Source organism: Microplitis mediator, chromosome 1 (genome assembly GCF_029852145.1).
Source record: "Microplitis mediator isolate UGA2020A chromosome 1, iyMicMedi2.1, whole genome shotgun sequence".
NCBI lineage: Eukaryota > Metazoa > Arthropoda > Insecta > Hymenoptera > Braconidae > Microplitis > Microplitis mediator.
Window position 1 is genome coordinate 21,697,856 of NC_079969.1, and position 20,210 is coordinate 21,718,065.

At 27.9% G+C, this 20,210-nt stretch overlaps 4 protein-coding genes and 1 long non-coding RNA gene across 7 annotated transcripts; 2 read left to right on the forward strand and 3 right to left on the reverse strand.

The window, feature by feature from the left end:
* Positions 1 to 491: 491 nt before the first annotated feature.
* Positions 492 to 4,900, reverse strand: LOC130672182 (nuclear transcription factor Y subunit gamma-like). Of its 3 annotated transcripts, none has more exons than XM_057476586.1 (5): positions 4,533 to 4,900; positions 3,943 to 4,075; positions 3,171 to 3,638; positions 1,135 to 1,260; positions 492 to 803 (listed from the first exon to the last, which is right to left on the reverse strand). In XM_057476586.1, exons 1-5 carry the CDS (start codon positions 4,553 to 4,555, stop codon positions 630 to 632), a joined length of 924 nt encoding a protein of 307 aa, XP_057332569.1. In that variant the 5' UTR covers positions 4,556 to 4,900; the 3' UTR covers positions 492 to 629. The 3 variants fall into 3 exon arrangements, with proteins under 3 accessions (XP_057332569.1, XP_057332549.1, XP_057332558.1); XM_057476566.1 differs by having other exon boundaries at positions 1,135 to 1,302; XM_057476575.1 differs by lacking the exon at positions 4,533 to 4,900 and adding an exon at positions 4,309 to 4,340 and having other exon boundaries at positions 1,135 to 1,302.
* A 1,537-nt stretch (positions 4,901 to 6,437) lies between these two features.
* LOC130663202 (intraflagellar transport protein 52 homolog) lies at positions 6,438 to 9,990 on the reverse strand. The gene is made up of 6 exons (XM_057462325.1): positions 9,689 to 9,990; positions 8,855 to 9,072; positions 8,261 to 8,369; positions 7,905 to 8,187; positions 6,898 to 7,146; positions 6,438 to 6,804 (listed from the first exon to the last, which is right to left on the reverse strand). The coding sequence occupies exons 1-6, from the start codon at positions 9,814 to 9,816 to the stop codon at positions 6,532 to 6,534; spliced, it is 1,260 nt and encodes a 419-aa protein (XP_057318308.1). The 5' UTR covers positions 9,817 to 9,990; the 3' UTR covers positions 6,438 to 6,531.
* A 578-nt stretch (positions 9,991 to 10,568) lies between these two features.
* On the forward strand, positions 10,569 to 13,805 carry LOC130663212 (cyclin-dependent kinase 7). The gene is made up of 5 exons (XM_057462335.1): positions 10,569 to 10,726; positions 11,265 to 11,324; positions 11,386 to 11,494; positions 12,407 to 12,852; positions 13,228 to 13,805. Exons 1-5 carry the CDS (start codon positions 10,673 to 10,675, stop codon positions 13,573 to 13,575), a joined length of 1,017 nt encoding a protein of 338 aa, XP_057318318.1. The 5' UTR covers positions 10,569 to 10,672; the 3' UTR covers positions 13,576 to 13,805.
* Positions 13,705 to 14,893, reverse strand: LOC130663247 (uncharacterized). Its single transcript, XR_008989163.1, has 3 exons — positions 14,448 to 14,893; positions 14,185 to 14,296; positions 13,705 to 14,104 (listed from the first exon to the last, which is right to left on the reverse strand). It is a non-coding gene; the product is annotated as an uncharacterized LOC130663247 (long non-coding RNA).
* Positions 14,894 to 14,966: 73 nt separating this feature from the next.
* LOC130663194 (vacuolar protein sorting-associated protein 45) lies at positions 14,967 to 20,204 on the forward strand. Its single transcript, XM_057462314.1, has 8 exons — positions 14,967 to 15,198; positions 15,748 to 15,946; positions 16,279 to 16,428; positions 17,474 to 17,853; positions 17,937 to 18,209; positions 18,275 to 18,439; positions 18,529 to 18,758; positions 19,862 to 20,204. Exons 1-8 carry the CDS (start codon positions 15,106 to 15,108, stop codon positions 20,058 to 20,060), a joined length of 1,689 nt encoding a protein of 562 aa, XP_057318297.1. The 5' UTR covers positions 14,967 to 15,105; the 3' UTR covers positions 20,061 to 20,204.
* The last annotated feature ends 6 nt before the right edge of the window (positions 20,205 to 20,210 follow it).

The window sequence follows — 20,210 nt, forward strand, 5'->3', positions numbered from 1 at the left end:
ACAATTGACTCTTTGTTAATTGTTCTGAAATAAAATAATATTACTATTATTATTTATTGTATTGAATGACAAATTAATGAAAAAGAAAAATGGTTGGATAATAAAATAAGTTGGTGGTTTTAGCGGTGGCCAAAGAAGGTATAGTAGTTGAGAGGTAGTCCGGACGGGACTAGCAGACAAGACCGCAGCATCGTGAAACATAATACAAGTTGCACCAGTACAGCAAATCTCAGGGCCTTGTTCGATCAAGCATATGAAGCAGCTTCGACCAGTACGGCTAGGCGACGCACGAATCAGATTACATCTTGAGCCCACTGCTTATCTTTATTCTTTACGTCATCTCACATCAATTCACTTGATTTCGCATGAATGATGTCCATGCTGTGTGTATGGGTGTGTGTGTGTGTGCACATATGTATGTATTTTATTGAATAGTTCGGGGACCACTTTGGCCACTTAATTCTAAGAACTTGGGAGTCGTTACTCGCGGGTTAATTTAAAAAATCTTTTATTTTCTTACCGTACAATCTTATGATTATGTCTTAATTCTTAGATTTATTTATTATTTTTATTATTAAAATTTATTTAGATTTTATTAAGATATTTTTGTATTATTTTTATAGCTCTGGTTATTCATTATCAGTGCCATTGGTTTGTAGATATACTGGTGTCTGACCACTTCCGGCTACTTGAATTATTTGAGGCTGTGCTGCAATTGGCGCTGCTTGGATTATTATCGGTTGACTACTACCACCTTGCACTTGCATTCTTATCATTTGAAGCTGCTGCGGTGTCAATTGAATCTGATGAATAATTTATTTACTATTTAGTTCCACAATATTAATAATTTTTTTTTTTATAAAAAAAAAAATTAATCCTTCAATAGTCACTAAGGGTACGAGATACCCCAAGAATTTATTCATGAAATTACATTATAAAACATTTTTTTAAATACTGATTTTTTGAAAATTTAAAAACTTATTTTATTAACAGAAAGTTGACTGGTCTCATACCCTAGTGACTTTTGTCTAAAATTTTGAAGTGTCGGGTTGGTATTTCTGGACAAGAATTCAATTTTTTTTTAGACGTAATGTTAAATATATGAGTAGAAGTAATTATTTATTTATTACTTACAGGTATTTGTTGAATATCACCATTAGGAGTAACAATTTGTTGTACTATTTGAATTCCACCGCTCTGTGAGGGTGGTGATTGCGTTTGTTGAAGTTGTATTACCTGTTGACCCGATTGTTGAGGATTCTGCACAGTTATTGTCTGTGTTGTAGTTGCGTGAGATGAGTTCTATTTAATTATACAAGTGCTCTTTAAATCATTAATTTATAAATTAACTAACAGCATCCGCATTTTCATGGACGTGGATTTAATTTTTTTTTAATTACAAACTTTAAAATTGACATTTAAAAGCTACCGTAAAAAAATCAAAATTCTACTTAACTAAATAATTAAATAAATAAATAATTTTTTTTTAAGTATAAAAAAAAGAGCACTTATATATTTTTTTATAAATTGAATACTACACAGAAAAAAAGATTTCTAGTTTTGAAGAAAATTTTTTTTTTTATTTCATAATACAAAATCCTTTTTTTCTGTGTCTCAACTTTTAATAATTATTTTATAAACAAAAAATTATTTATTTGTAAACTTATTGAATGATTAAATGAAATTAACTAAAATATGTTTTATTTCACATTGAAAGTCGGCAGTATTTCATTTACTTATTTAATATTATTATAATAGTATATTGTGTGACAAAAGTTGAAATAAAAAGATTTCAGACCCAGGTGAAGTTGGCTGACATCACCCGCAGTCTGAAATCGTGTTTCATCCTGAGTTACACACAATATTTTTCATTATTATCTTGCATTGAAACAAAAAGTTTCAGTGTCAGCAGCCAGTAAGAAACAAGTCAATTTAAGACCAACTACTAGCGTAAGCGAAAATTGTCATTTGAAATTTATAGTTAAGCAAAAGCTATAAATACTATTTATTATTCGCATTAATTTTTATAAAACTTAATCATAGTCAGAACTGTCATTTACGTAAATAAAATTAATTGTCTGAAATTACTATTAAACAAATGACAAGTACCAGAGTGTAAATTACGAATGTCTTCAGTCAGCGGGCAGAAACATCCCTGATAGCCACACTTCAAATATAATTTCTCAGCAAGTTCTGCAGTGAAACATTTTCGGCGAACTTAACGACAAGTTCCTGGTAAGCATTGGCTGGATAATACTTGCGTGCAAGTTGATGCAAATCAACTGCCGTCATCTGAATGTAGTTTGACAGATGAACTTACCGTCAATTTGAAGTGAAACTTTCAATCAACTTAACGTCATTGTCTGACAGTAACACTTGTAGTCAAATTGAATTCAAGTCACAGATAATTTACTGTCAACTCAAAGGTAACTATTTGCTCCCCAACACTTTCCTTTAAATTGGCTTCAGAAAATGGCAGTAACTTGAAGTTAACTTGTAGTTAAGATGGCTATCAGGGATTATTTTCACCATACCTGCACCAAAAATTTAAATTCCTGTCCTGTTTAGAGAGAAGAAAGTCGTTCTTTTCTTTTATGAGAAAACAAATGATAAAAATTAGCACATGTGTCATTCTTCTCACAAACAGAGGTACAAATCTAAACTTTCAGGAACAGATCTGGTAAAATAGTGAATTACACACCTAGGGAGGAAAGTAGGATATTCCGACCCACGTGTGTAATTGCCTGAGTTTAAATTTTTGCCTCTATCTGTGGGAAAAATGTTGCATGCGCTAATTTTTTTCATTTGTTTTCCCATAAAAGGAAAGAACGACATTCTTCCCTCTAAACAGGACAGGAATGTAAACTTTTGACGCAGGTATGGTGAAAAATTGCAAATACACCATAAAAGAAGGTAGGACGTCCCAATCCGCGTGTTTGCCACCCTTGCCTTCAGCTCGGGTAGGCAATTATACACTCGGGTTGGAGTGTCCTACTTTCCTCCCTCGGTGTGTAATATACTAATTTTACCCGCTGACAAGGCATTCACAATTTACGTGTTTGCTAATATTAATTCGCGGCATAGGACTGAAGTTAGTTTGTTTCGACTGGCTGTAGAGACACCGAAACTTCAAGTTTCAATGCTGGTATCGTAAAAAATAAGCAACTTACCTGGTCTACAGAATTACCAATCGGCATATTGATGGTCTGTATTTGACCAGTAGGTGGTTGTACGATTTGTATCGACTGTGCAGCTCCATTATTTTGTACATTTTGATTGTTGGATTGCTGCTGTGCCAATTGAAAGTAATAATGAACTTGATCTGAATTCATTGACGTACGTACAACATTATCCGCTTGCGCTTTGCTCTGTTTCAATTCATCTCGCGGTACAATGTCTATCAAAAAATCGAACTGATCGTATTTTGTAATAGCCATTGCGATGTCATTTCTTTGTAATGTACGTCTTTTATTGTCTTCCGTGTGTATCCACGCCCTCAATGTTAACTCATGAATAAATATTTCAGCAGCTTTTGAAAATAACATCGGGGCTTCAGCGCTTATCATTTTAACATCACCATCAAGTTTCATTATTTTTTTTATCCTCGCCAATGGTAATGATTGTGTTTTTAGATCATTCTGTATTCATTTTTAAAAATTGACAATTAATTTCATACTTCATCAACTATTTTATTGTAAACTCACTGGGTAAAAAAATATAATTACTCTATAATATTCGTAGGTCTTATACTATTATATATAAAGTAATTGTAATATTTTTTTAACCAGTATAAAATAAATATGATCCTGAAGTTAGCTAAATTTTAAAAACTACAGGTGCAATTTTTTAAAATATTTACTTTTTATATTTAATTGTTTAAAAAAAAAATCAAAAAATTATTAGACGTCGGCTAACTTCAGTATCATGAATAAATAATCTTACACTAGTAATTTTTTTAATTTCCTCAGCAACTTTTGGCCAGAATGTCGTCAACGCTTGCTGTGCTTCTGAATTTCCTGGTGATGATATTTGTAAATCTCCATTAGAATCTCCTTCAACTTCACTGTCTTGATTTCTATATAAATTGAAATTCATAACAATTATTACTATTATTATTATTATTATTATTTAAAAAAAAATTAAAATTTTATGTAATCTACGTAATGTTTCATAAATTTTTTTAATGAAAAAATGTAATTCCATTAAAAATTAAAAAAAAAGAAGTTGAAAAATTGCTTGTAATTTTTTCGTTTTACACAAAAAAATTATTTAAATATTAAAGTAGATAATTAAACAATTTGTGTTTACAAAATAAAAACAAACATCTCTGATTACACCGCGAACGATAATTTGAATTCAAAATGAGCCAATAATAAAATAAAAAAAATAATAAACAATAAAACAAGTGAAGATAAAAATAAAACTTAATATTTATAATTAATTTTTAAATGACATATGCAACAAAACAATAATAAAAATAAAACTACTGGTAATATAACCTAAAAATAATTAAAACGAGTGTCAAAACTTACGCGTTAACAAAAAATAGGGACATGTCTGTTTATTTTTAAGTTATAAGAAAGAGATAAAGAATCAAATTCTACGGATGATTAAAAATTAAATTGATAAATGAATAAGCTTGGGCCAAATATTTGCGCCGGAAATTTCGCCAATCGCCGTCTTTCAATCACACTCAATAGGACTGCAATATAAAATCCTCAAGAGCTGTTTCAATCACTTGCGAATAATGAAAACTGCGTATAATTTTAATAATTAGTACAGATTTTTAAAAAACAATCACATATACCAGGCACTAAGATACTGAATAATTAGCCAATTAAATTTAAATATTTTTACACCCGCAAATTAACAATCGTCATTTTGTTGTCATGAAAAATCGGCTTAAGACCACACGCGCGTCATTCAAGATGTCGCTTGTGACTAATGACCCATAAGTTATTGTTGTTTATTATTATGAGTGTGAATGTAATGATTGTAAATGTAACTGACAAGTAGGAATTTTTTAAATTTTATAATAAATAAATAAAATGTCAGTAGAAAAAAAATTAAAAAATGCGTATTTAGTTAATCGAAAAATCAGCGCGCGCATTTTTTAAAATTTCATTATTTAAATTAATTTATTTATTTATTTGAAATTTATAAATTGTCTCACAATTTACACACATGAGTGTGAATGTAGCAGATGAGACCAATTTCAAATTATGAATCAACAAATTAAACAATTAAAAAAATAAAAATTTTAAATAATGCGCATGCCGATTTTTAAATTCAATAACCGCGCATTTATTATTTTTATTCGATTTACGTTTCGATCATTTGTTTCAAAATTATAACAATTTAAAAATGTATGCTATGCATTCAAAATCATTTGTTATTTATCATACATCACTCGTACACATAACTATAATTTATTTTTCACTAGTGACAGTGCGCTATATAATAAAGTATTTTGTTTTTGACAGTAGTAAAATATATAAATTTCAGTCAAGACAAAATTTCATGAGTGTGAATGTAGCAGACATCCGACAAATTTTAATAATTAATAAATAGAGTAAATAATTAATAAAATAAAATTTTAAAAAACGCGCATTTAAAAAATTTGGAAATTAATAAGTGCATTTTTTATAAATATTATTTTTTTAATTACCTACTCTGCTTATTTATAATTTTATATTTGTCTGATGTCTGCTACATTCACACTCGTAAAATTTCTTAATTAATTAAGAGGCACCACTAATGTGACTGCCTTAAAAAAAGGTAATTTTTGGGAATTTTTTTACAGAAAACTGTTGCATAGAATATTTTAACGCTTTAAGTATATATTTGTAGTTATATAATAAATACATGTTATAATTTTTGGACCAAAAAATTGAAAATTCAGTGAGTTATTCACAATCTCCCAAGGCTTAAAAAAAAAAAAATTCCCCCCCCCCACTACAGTGATAGCGACCTCCAAGTGCATGAAATCAAAAAATCAAAAAGTTTATTAAACTGGAAGGTATTTCCCGTACTATGACCCTCGAGCTAAGAAAAAAATTAAAATTTAACTATATGACGGAGTTTTTAAAAAAAGTTTCAAATTTCGCGCGAAAATTTGATGATTTTTGGCCTGCCAAAATTACATTTTTGATCAGATTGGAAAACTGGAGGTTCATAGTACGTAGAAAAATGTATAAAAGAAGTTGTAATAAGAATCAAATCGATCGGATGATTTGTCTTTGAATTACAGATGCAGTAATTTTGAAAAATGTATTTTCGAGAACCGATATGCGGCTGCTCTTTAGATGACTGTAACTCAAAAAAACTATTCAAGATATGCACTTAAAATTGTAGTATGTTATTTTTGAAAGTATGGACTATCGAAATATGCAAGAAAAGTCGATTTTTTCAAAATTTCAAACTATTGGCGCCCCTTGAAAAAAAGATGTACTATTTAATTTTCTTAATTTAAAAATGTAATAAAATTTATTATAGTTAATAATTATGTACATATTTATTAATAGATAAATATTAATTAGGCATTGCTTTGAAACTACTCAGTTTTTGAAAAACGTAATTTAAAATTTCTTTTGACGTAGGAATATCGGATGACGTATTGATTCGAATTATTTCACCGAATTCTCTTATGTAGTAATCAAGCTCGGACTCATTAGATGAATCTTTTGTTGACAAGTATTTATTTGTTAGTTGAGATAATTTGAGAAGGTCAGAACTGAATTCTTCATCGAGATCAAATAATTCTAGGGCTGGTGGCTGGAGTTCTTGAAAACTTGGCGGGAAAACCTGTTATTTTAATAAATTTTGATTATAATCCCAATGCTTGAATTACTTGAATCATTTTTTTTTTAATTGATAATAATTTTATGGTTTAATTACCGAAGCTTGAGTTGGAGGTAATGGAGTCTCAAAATGTGGCTTAATTAGAGTCAGTGGTTCATGTTTAACACCCAGAAGTTGATATGAATTTATACATTCTGGTACCATTGACAAATTTATTGAATAAAAATGATGTTTAAATAATTTTGTGTATTCACGAGGAATGTCAATAGTATCTAGATCTTGAGTACAAACTTTTGGTTCGTCTGCTAATTGTGTTATGTCTGGCACAAAATTATACTCCGAGTACTGCAATTTAATTTATTAATTAAATAAATTAATTAATTAATAATTATGAAAAGAAACTGTAACAAAATAAAGACACAATTTTGCCACAGTTTACTTTTAATTAAATATTATAAAATAAAAATATGTTGGGTGAAAGCATCGGCTTTGGATACTACACCATTTGTGGACACTTCATATTTTATATTAAAATATGAAGTATATAAAAAATATTTTAAATATTTTTCCGTATTATTTAGATCATCGAAAAAATTTTTAGTGCCCAACCCAAGTATTTGAATTTCCAAAACCAGTACATTGAAAAAAAAAAATAAAACTTGAAAAATTAAAATTATGCGTGACTGCCGATTAAGTTAAATTTAAATTTTAAACTTGAAAATTTTTTTAGATTATTCTATATTTATTAACCCAAAGATTTTAATAATTACAGTATAGGTTACACTGTAAAAAAATGGGATTGAATTCGGAGTTATTACGGATTTTATTTAAATCTGAATCCACTCCGTCACTCATAGTTCCGGAGTTTTTTAAAAAAATAAACTCTCATTTGGAGTGAATTTCACTCCGAGAGGATTAAATAAATAAACAATCATCCGCTTCGCAATCACTCCGCATTCATTCCGAATATAATCCGCGTTCACTCCGCAAATTTTTTGTGGTTTACAACTTTTTCAGTTTTGAATTCAAAGTGATATGTTTACTAGTTTTTATAGTTTTATTTTTCCAAGTCATTCAATTCTCTAAATATTTAAATATCTTACATCAACGTCATCAAAGTGAAATTCTTTCGATAGTTGTTCTTTGGATCGAAAAAATTCAAATATCATTTCTCTCAATGCGTCATTATGTTCCTTGTCTATATAAGAATCTGTAAGTAATCGTGATGATCCAAGAACAACTAATTTTCCAGAGCTTGCTGGTGAATGATAATAAGCACAAATCGGACGATTTGTAGGTATTGCCATCGTGCCACTTGATAATGCGACAACTGATGGCTGTACGACATTCAATGTTGCGCCATACGGATAAATAAAGTTCATATTACTAAAGAAAAAATATTATCCTAGATGATTAATGAATTTCTGAATTTCCAAAAGTAAAAACTAAAATAACTTACGTCACTTCATCACGATTTTTGACGAACCGCGATTTATTAGATAAACCCTGAGAAATTGTACATTCTTTGGGGTGTAGCGTACGATTATAATTAATTCTAACAACACTATCTGCAATAAAAAAATTTTAATTTCAAAATTCAAGTGTCAGAATTAATAAACGTTCTAATAAAATTGGTAATTATAATTATCTATTTTACAAAAAAAATCATTTGAACTTTAATCAATTATTTAAATCAAAACTAGAGTTTCTGCCCGTTTTGTTACGTAGAGGAGATATTAGGTAAGATTACTCAAGAATACCAAAATGTAGATCAAGAATATATGAAAACTTATTTGTAATTCATGGAATGCATGTATGGAATTCTTTATACCGCCAGAACTAACGACAATACAAAGTTTTTAAGAATTTAGAATGGCTTATTTTGATCATTTTTTGAATATCAATAATTAATTAATTAATCTTTTTGTTAAAAACTGTAAAACATACACATCTATATATTTTATAAGATTTTTTGTATTTTTTGATGGTCCTCGGGGAACTACGGCTCTAGGATCAAATAAATATATCTATTTATCAGCTAAATTAATCATACCATTATTGACCATTATTCCAAACTCTTCAAGTAAAAAATTGATATTTGTATTGAATTTATTTTCACCACCTTCACCTAACATTACTAAAACATTTTTTCCGCTATTTATGAACCCTCTTATCGAATCCATTTCTAATTCTGTAAATTTATTACGTGGTTCTGGTAATACTAATAAATCTCCACTTGCTAATGATTCTTCTGATAAAACATCATTATTTCTGTAACAAAAAAATGATTAATTATTTTAATATAAAAAATCTGGAAAACCAGTGACCCTGTGGGCCAACCGCAAAACTTCCCGCCCCTTATTAAAAGAAACGATTAGAAAATAAAATTTTTAAATACTTCTGAATGCTTTTGAATACTTTGAATACTTTTTAATCGTCTTTCTTATGGGCATTTAACATTGCAAATCGTTTCGAATCGTTCCTTTCAATCAGGAACTGTTTTCATCAAGCTTAGCAAACTCGAAAACATTACTATATGGTAAACTTTTGATCTCTTCAAATTCAAAATCTCGAGATCTAATGAAAACTCGATTTTCAAAAATCGGACCGAAATTAATTTTTTCAATTTTCACAGCGGGAAGTTAAAAATTTAGTAATTAAATATACAATCGTATACGATTTATGTATACATAAATGGAGAGCGATATCATACAAATTTTGATTTCTGCGTGAGTAAAAAAAAAAATTTAATAATAAAAAAACTCATGGAAAATTAAATGTCACTGAAAAATTAATAAATAATTTTTATAGTTTTGAAAAATACTGAATAGTGATACAAATAAAATTATAATTTTTATTAAAATAAATAGAAATTTAAAAAACTTACTCTAAAAATTTCCATTTAGGTTTCAATTTTCTCTGCAATATTTTAAATTCATCATTCAAACGCCTTTCATTTTTCGAAGAATCGAAAATAATTAATTGCGAGTCTTCATTACTAATTATTGAACTCATTTTCAAAACTTAGAACTCTAATAAAATATTTTACGTCACCACAATTAAAATCCAATTGTAAATAATTCAAATAATAAAATCAAAATATACTTTTAATTAAAAAAAAAACTTAAGTTCATTTTTTATTATTTATATATTATCATGTTATTAAATATGTAGATTACAATGTTATACATTTTCGTTGCTAAGGGTTACTAAATTCGTATCAATGTCAAATACCATCAAGATATTGGTTAAAATTTAAGCCAATGAAAATAACTTGTCAGTTATGAGAATGTAGCTGGCAATTGTCAAGTTTTTAAATTTTAGAATAAATAAATAAAACGCAAGTAAAAAAAAATTAAAAAATGCGTATTTAGATAAATGAAAAATCAGTACGCGCATTTTTTTAAATTTCATTGTTTTAATTTATATATTTATTTATTTAAAATTTATAAACTGTTTCACGTCTGCTACATTCACACTCACGTGAATGTATCAGATATATAATAAATTTTGATTACGAATAAATAAATAAATTAAGCAATTAAAAATATAAAAATAAAAAAAATGCACGTACTGATTTTCAAATCCTGTAAACGCGCATTTTTTATTTTCATCCGATTTTCATTTTATTTACTTATTATTCTTCAAAAATTAAAAAATTGACATCCGTCAGCTGCATTCACCCTCATTGTAAGTTTTCATGTACAAATCGCGCGCCTTTAGATTTTGCATTCCTGTAGGCCCTCTAGGTCTTGAGCAGAAAATACTTAACACATTTTCAATTACAAATTTATTAATTTACTTTAGGTTAGCTCAATATCCTTGCTTTTTATTTATTTTTTTTTACAAACGTGTTTAGTTAATAATTATTATGGCAGAAAAATTGAGGAGATACGAAAAAATTGATTTTCTTGGAGAAGGACAAGTTAGTAAATTTTTTTATCATTGCTAAATTACAAATTTATTACAAAATCATTTTATTTTAAATTGTTTATGTTCAATTATAATTAATTAATTAATATGTAATTAATTAATGACAATTAAAAATGATATAAAAACCAGCAATTAATCTGAATGTAGCTGGCAATTGTAAATTTTAAAAATTTTTAAATTATTGAATTAAATTTAAAAAAGCGCATTTATGGAATTAAAAAATCAGCATGTGCATTTTTTTATTTTTATGTTTTTCATTGTTTAATTCGTTTATTTGTCATTTAAAATTTGTCTTATATCTGCTACATTTACACTCATAAACCAGCACTGTGGCAATTTTATTATTTTATGAACAAATTACTTACAATTTAAAATAATTATTTTCAAACGTGAATATTTTGAAAAACTTCTTCGTATACATTTTCGAAAATGTATTTATATTAGTATTTTTAGCTTGTAAATTTATAAATAAATAAAATTATCGGGTATTTTTTGCCTTCACTGTTTAATTTTTTATTTTATTATTGCAGTTTGCTACGGTATACAAAGCGAAAGATACAGAATTAGATCAAATAGTTGCAGTTAAAAAGGTTTGTTGATTTACTTATAAATAATTTACAATTAATTTATTAATAATTAATTAATTTTTAGATCAAAGTTGCTAGTAGAGCAGAAGCTAGGGATGGAATTAATCGAACAGCATTACGAGAAATAAAATTACTTCAAGATTTAAAACATGACAATATTATTGGGCTACTAGGTACATATTTTTTTATCATTTTTATTAATTAATAATTAGTTAATCTACTAAATAGTCAAAATTATCACTAGTAATTAGATAAAAAATAACAATTACATTTCCTGTGTAAACAAAATTTATTTTAAAAAAGTTCGACATGTGGAACTTCTAAACTTAAGATAGATTAGAACTTTGAGTAAAACTTAGATAGAATTTACATGATCAAGTTACTGAAGAATTCCAATTTTTGATTTACTGTCCACATCCCTATGATTTTACCATTTTGAGTAAAACTTTTGTAATTTCGATAATAAAAAAAATTTATTTAGGATATCATGGAATCAAAATTTAAGTAAAAAAAAGAACATTTTTACAACATATTTTTCAAAATGTATTTTCACTACATTTTACACTGGTTCCGAAAAAGTTCCCAATAGAAACCAATAGCCTCAAAAGAATCCTCAAACGTTAGTATAAAGTTTCAATTTTGAGGTTTTTTGAACTGTTTTGAAACCAGGGTAAAATGCAGTAAAAATACATTTTGAAAAATGTTCTTCTTTAACTCAAATTTCGCTTTTACAAAATCCTAGATAAACTTTTTTGTTTACCATAAAAATTACAGAAGTTCCACTCGAAGTTGTAATCTGTCTCAAGTTTAGAAGTTCCACGGGTCAAACTTTTTTGGAATCTTTTGAAAACGATTTTTTTTTTACACGGGTTATTGTATTGTTTCTTTTCGATTTATTTATTGAGCCTCTAGTTTTCAAAAATGTACGACTGTATAAAAATTAAATCAATGTAACACATGTTATATTTTAATTGATTGCACAGTTAATTGTCTAATTATTGGTATTTTTTGTTTAATCACGTGATTTTTTTGGTATCAATAATTCATGGAGTGAGCAATAATTTAAACTACAAATAAATTTACAGATGTGTTCGGTTATAAATCCAACGTGTCTCTAGTCTTTGACTTCATGGACACAGATTTAGAAATAATAATAAAGGATTCAAATATTGTACTAACACCCGCTCATATAAAGTCTTATATGATACAGACTCTACAAGGGTTGGATTATTTACACTACAATTGGATTCTTCATCGTGATTTGAAGCCAAATAATTTATTGGTCAACGACCAAGGAATTCTAAAAATTGGTGATTTTGGTCTAGCTAAATTTTTTGGGTCACCCAACAGAATAAATACCCACCAAGTTGTTACTAGATGGTACAGAGCACCTGAGCTGCTATATGGAGCTAGATTATACGGTACTGGAGTTGACATGTGGGCTATTGGTTGTATATTAGCGGAATTATTATTACGTGTACCATTTTTACCTGGAGAATCTGATTTAGATCAATTGACTAAAATATTCCAGGTAATTTTTAATTAATAATTTCTAGTCTTTATTGTAAAAAAAAAAAAATTTTCTGCACGATTGAGGTAAAAAACCCTGTACCCGATCAGGAAACTAGTACTCGACTCGAGAACTAGTATTCGATACAAGAACTGGTATTCGATCAGGGAACTAGCATTCGATTCGGGAACTAATTTCAGATCCGGGAAATAGTATCCGATCACATGTATTTGTAAATATCTATATTTACTAGATTTGACTAAATATAGATATCAAAATACATGAAGTGATCGAGTACTGGTTCCCTGATCGGGTACTAGGCCTTTTATTTTACTGATAGTCATAAATATTATTTGAATATATGAATGTAATTAATAAAAAAAATTTAATCATCAGACACTAGGAACTCCAACGGAAGAAACTTGGCCAGGAATGACTGAATTAACAGACTTCATTCAATTCAAACCATTCGTCGGAACACCTCTGAAACATATTTTCACAGCTGCCGCTGATGATCTACTAGATCTAATAGCCAGTCTATTAAATATTAATCCAGTAGAAAGATGTACTTGTAGTCAAGCTCTTCAAATGCCCTATTTCAGTAACAAACCAGCACCTACCTCCGGTGATAAATTACCTTTGCCTTTAAGTGTCAAAAGACTGAAAGAAAACAGACCGAGTCTCAAACGAAAGTTACTTGAAAATATTGATGGCGGAACTCTAGCTAAACGTTTGCAATTTTAATGTAAAAATATTTTCCAAACTACAATGTCATTAGTTAAAAATTTATTAATACAAAATAATGATTGTAATGAATGTTGTGTGAATGAATAGTTTAATTAAATAATTAAATTATATTTTATATTTTTTAAATTTAACTTTGTAATAAATAATTCGTGATTTAATTTAATTGTTAATAACTTTTATCATACATTTGTTTTATTTTTAATTAATCACCAATAAATAATATAACTTTCATACATTACTTGTTAATTATTACTATCATTCTAATTATTTTAAGAACTCGAACTTAAAATGAGAAATATATACTGGCTCATTGGCAAGAAATCCTAACTATCACTTGACAACAAAGTAAACAAATACAAGATAATCATAAAGCCGATCTGGACTTACAGCATACAGCTATGGGGAACTGCCAGCAATTCCAACATTGAAATACTTCAGCGATTCCAGTCCAAAACACTAAGAACAATAGTTGACGCGGCATGGTTTGTGTCAAACAAGATCATGCACAGAGATCTCGGAATTCCAACTGTAAAATTTGAAATAGAACAATTCAGTATCAACTATGAGACTAGATTAATGTATCACCCCAACACTCTAGCCACAAACCTACTGAACAACGAACAAATAGCAGAAGATTGAAAAGATATAAACCGTCAGATCTAAAAAATCGTGTCAACTAATTAAATGCCTCGCAAGCCATAGAGTTTACCTCTAACATCTGTAATATATGTATCATAAAAATTACTTAATGATAATTAGCAGATAGCAGTTTAAATTAATAATAAAAAAAATTCTAATTATTAATCAAATTAATTTTAAATTTAATAATTAATGATGATTTTTAATAAAAAATTTTTTGAATTTATTACTTTTTACAACAGCTCGGGTAAAAAAAAATTCATTCCAAAAAGAGTCCAAAAAAGTTTGATCTGTGGAACTTCTAAACTTGAGACAGATTAGAACTTTGAGTGAGACTTTTTTTTACTATTAAAATTACAGACGTTACGATACTGAATTTAGCCGACGTCTAATAACTTTTGGATTTTTTTCAATAAGATAAATTATAAAAAAAGTATTTTTAAAAATTGCACCTGTAGTTTTTTAAATTTTCTGTATGTGCATTTTTTTTTTCAATTGATCTGTTAGAAAAAAAAAATTACTTGTCTGTTAACTTCAGGATCACCTTTAATTTTATTAATCAATAATTTTTTTTTTAATTCAGTATAACTTTTTTGAATTTTTATAATTTTGATAGTGAAAAAAAAGTTCCACTCGAAGTTCCACATTTCGAACTTTTTCGGAACGAATTTTTTTAACACTGGAGTATTGTCACGTGACTTTGACATTTGACAGTATAGCAAACACACATATGGAATGTCAAAATATATGTATAACATATATATATATAACAATTGTGAATAGCCTTTAAACCTTCTAATCATAACAAATATATAAATAAGTCAAACAAATTTTTAAATTTCAATTTAAAATATTATAAAACAATAAAAACATAAATAAATAAACAAAATGAATGTTGTGACAGCTATAAAACATTACATTACTCGTATGACTGAAGAAAGTGGTCCTGGTATGAAAGTTCTCTTAATGGATAAACAAACGGTAATTTATTTAATAAAATTTTATCAAGTCATTTATTAATTTATTGTAATGTATGTAGCTAATTAATTAATTAATTAATTAATTAATTAATTAGTTGAAAGTTTAGTACTAACTTATGATTAAATTTAATGATACTGAAAATAGTAGACATCAGACAGTTTTGCAATTTTTATAAACGAGTTACTTGTCAGTAAAGTAAAATTTTGAAAGTATGCACAAAAAGTTTTTGATATGAAATTTTTGGAAGTTTTTTTCTATAAGTATTATATTTTTTTATTTTAAAGAAATACATTTTTTTAATGTCTGTTGCTTTCAGTATCAATAAATTTATGAGTGTGAATGTAGCAGACATCAGACAAATTTAAAATTTAAAATAATATTTATAAAAAATTCACTTATTAATTTCAAAATTTTTTAAATGCGTACTTTTTTCAAATTTAATTTTATTGATTATTTACTCTATTTATTAATAATTTTAAATTTGTCTGATGTCTGCTACATTCACACTCATAAATTTAATGATATATATTTTATTTTATTTTATTGCAGATAAGTATCGTTAGTCTGGTTTATAGTCACTCGGAAATTTTAATGAAAGAAGTATATTTATTTGATAAAATTGATGCACAAGTACGTGGTGAAGAATTAAGGCATTTAAAATGCATTGTTTTTATCAGACCGACCAAAGAAAATGTTGCTTTACTTTGTAATGAATTAAGAAATCCAAAGTATGGTATTTATTATATATGTAAGTTTATTTCTTTTAACACTAGTATTAATCGAATTATTAATTTGCTTATTATTTTATTAGTATTAGCAACTTGTAGTTTTTAGATGACCGGCCCCAGGTTGGCGATTCACCTGGACGTCAGTAAATTTAAATCTCGGTCAGGGAAAATTATTTTTAGATGCTAATTTTTATTGGAGTATTAGAAAATATTCTCGTGTTGATTTCAAATTTTTTGATTCGTTTCTTCATAATTTAAAATTTGTCTCATATTCGCTACATTCACATTCATAGAAATTTGTAGTATTAAGTCTAGTGTACAAGTATAAGGATAATAATTATTAAATTAATAGATTTCAGTAATATTATCCCAAAAGCTGATATTAAATTATTAGCAGAAAGTGATGAACAAGAAGTTGTAAGAGAAGTTCAAGAATATTATGCTGATTATTTAGCTGTGAACCCGCATTTATTTTCCCTTGGAATAAATTCATGTGCTGAAGGTATAATATTAATTATAAAAAATAGTATAATTATTTATAATAGTTATTTAATAGTATATTGTGAGACAAGGAATAAAACGATTTCAGACCAGGGTGAAGTTGGCTGACACAACTCGCAGTCTGAAATCGTTTTTCATCCTGAGTTACACACAATATTTTTCATGATCACCTGTATTAGAACTCAAAAATTCAGTGTCAGCAGCCAGCCAGAAACAAGTTAATTTAAGACCAACTATTAACGCAAGCGTAAATTGTCATTTTCAATTTGTAATTAAGCAGAAACTATAAGTACTATTTATTATTCGCACTAATTTTTCTAAAACTTAATCGCAGCCAGAACTGTAATTTACGTAAATAAAATGAATGCTCTGAAATTACTATTAAACAAATGACAAGTATCATAGTTTAAATTACGAATGTCTTTAGTCAGTGGACAGAAACATTATTAGTTTGTTCCCAAGGGACGGAACAACTTTGTTTCTGCCCGCTTGCTAAAGGCATTCGCAAGTTACGCGTTTGCTAATATTAATTCGCGGCATTAGGCTGAAATTAGTTTGTTTCGACTGGCTGTAGAGATACTGAAACTTCAAATTTTAATACTGGTAAAGTAAGAGACCCAGTACCCAATCAGGGAACTAGTTCCCGATCACTCATATATTTGTATATCTATATTTACTAAGTTTTACTAAATATATCTAGACAAATACATGGAGAGATCTGGTACTAGTGCATTTTATATCATTATTAGAATGTACCAATTAATGACGCCATATAATTTATATAATAGAATTGGCAATTTCAGTGCTAATTTTATAGATGTCACCAATTAAAATTTTTTTTCTGCCCGATCTCTGGTATTATTAACTAAAAAAATGAATTTTCCAGGGATCTATATATTGCGAGTAATTAAAAAAAATAAAGTTTCAATAATTGGGTTTTAAATTTTAGAATAAAAAATAAAAATTTACTAATTTTGGTTGCTGAATAAATATTTTCAATAGAAAAAAGTTTCGATACCGGTATCATAAAAAAATATATATTACAGGTCTGACATGGAATCCAGTTAATTTACATCGTTCCTGTGAGGGAATCATTTCAGTTTTACTTTCATTAAAAAAATGCCCATACATTCGTTACCAAAGTAGTTCAGAAATGGCCAAAAGATTGTCGGAAAAAATACGTGAAGTATTAATCAAAGAGTCTAATTCATTTAAATTCAGGCAGGAGTCAGATCCACTTTTATTGATACTTGACAGGAGAGATGATCCAGTAACCCCGTTGTTAAATCAGTGGACTTATCAGGCTATGGTTCATGAACTTCTAAGTATCAATAACAATCGTGTTGATTTGTCCCACATACCGGGAATTTCAAAAGAATTGCAAGAAGTTGTGCTCAGTGCTGAGCATGATGAGTTTTATGCTGAAGTAATTTTTGAGTTTTATTTTATTCAAAAATTTTTTTTTTGTCTTTAGCTGACTGGTTTAAATTATAATTTTTTTTTTTACAGACAATGTATTTAAATTTTGGAGAAATAGGACAAACGATAAAAGAGTTAATGGAAGAGTTTCAAAAAAAAGCAAAGAAACATCAAAAAGTTGAAAGTATTGCCGACATGAAAAATTTTGTTGAAACTTACCCGTTATTTAAAAAAATGTCTGGTACGGTTTCAAAACATGTAACTGTTGTCGGTGAGCTCTCTAATTTAGTTAGTAATCATAATTTATTAGAAGTTTCTGAGACTGAACAAGAATTGTCTTGTCAAAATGATCATTCCAATCAAGTATGTAATTTTTATTTATTTTAATAGCAAATATTTTATGCTGAGTAATAAAATTAAAATTTTAGCTTCAAAAAATAAAAAAATTATTAAATAATCCAAAAGTACGTGATATTGATGCAACGAGATTAGTTATGCTCTACGCATTACATTACGAAAAACATACAAATAATGAAATTGGAACATTAGTTGAGATGTTAAAGAAACGAGAAGTTCCTGAAAAATATACAAAAGTAATAAAATAATTTTGCTTTATAAAATTTATTATTTATGAACACAATTTATCGTCTTCAATTTATTAAATAAATAAATTGTTTTTTAGCTTGTCTACAGTATTTTAGAGTACAGCGGAGTAAATCAGAGACAAAGTAATTTATTTGATCGTGAAGCTGTAGCTAAAATAACTAAAAAATTATTCAAAGGACTGAATGGTGTGGAGAATATTTACACGCAACATAATCCTTTGTTGAGTGAAACTCTGGAGGATCTCATTAAAGGAAAATTAAATACTCAAACTTTTCCTTATTTAGGACAAATGACCATGACTAGAAGGTAAATATTTGTTTTGATAATAACAGCATCGAAACTTAAAATTTCAGTGTCTCTACAGCCAGTCGAAATAAACTAACTTCAGTCCTATGCCGCGAATTAATATTAGCAAACACGTAAATTGTGAATGCCTTGTCAGCGGGTAGAATTAGTATATTTCACACCTAGGTAGGAAAGTAAGACACTTCAACCCGAGTGTATAATTGCCTATCCAAGCCGAAAGCGAGGGTGACAAACACGCGGATTGGGACGTCCTGCCTTTTTCTGTGGTGTGTTTACAATTTTTCACCATACCTGCGTCAAAAGTTTACATTCCTGCCCTGTTTAGAGGGAAGAGAGTCGTTCTTTCCTTTTATGGAAAAACAAATGATAAAAATTTGCGTATGCAACATTTTTCCCACAGACAGATGCAAAAATTTAAACTCAGGCAATTACACACGTGGGTCGGAATGTTCTACTTTCCTCCCTAGGTGTGTAATATACTATTTTACCGGATCTGTACATGAAAGTTTAAATTTAGGCTTTTGTTTGTGGGAGAAATGACACATGCGCTAATTTTTATCATTTGTTTTCTCATAAAAGATAAGAACGTCTTTCTTCCATCTAAACAGGGCAGGAATTCAAAATTTCGGCGCAAGTATGGTAAAAATAATGTTTCTTTCACTGACTGAAGACATTGCAATTTCAACTCTGATACTTGTCATTCATTTAATAGTAATTTCAGAGCATAGATTTTATTTACGTGAATGACAGTTCTAACTGTGATTAAGTTTCATAAAAATTACTGTGAATAATGAATAGCACTTATAGTTTCTGCTTAATTATAAGTTAAAAATATCAATTTACACTTTCGTTAATAGTTGGTCTTAAATTAACTTGTTTCTGACTGCTGGCAATGAAACTTTAAGTTCCAATGCAAGATAATCATGAACAATATTGTGTGTAACTCAGGATGAAACGTGATTTCATGCAGGTGATGTCAGCCAATCTCACCCCGGTCTGAAATCGTTTTGTTTCATCCCTTGTTTCACAATACACTATTTATGAAATAGTTAATTTTGATTTTGATCGAGTTTTTTAATTTATGAAATTATTTATTGATACAGAATTCAAGATGTTATTGTGTTTATTATCGGTGGCGCAACTTACGAAGAAAGTTTGGCGGTCCATAACTTAAACAAACAAAATCCAGGAGTTAAAATAATTTTAGGAGGCACAACGATTCATAATTTTCAAAGTTTTTCCAATGAAATATTATCAGCAACTGCTGGAATCGTACCGAGATACAGATCTCGGAATAATTAAAATAAAAAAAACTCAAAGATTAGATTTTATATATTATTAATTAATTAAAAAGAAAAATATAATATTTATCATTCCTAAAATAAGCTGTTTATATTTTTATTTTTCTGACGTAATGTTATTATTAAAATGCTGTAAAATTATTTAATTAAA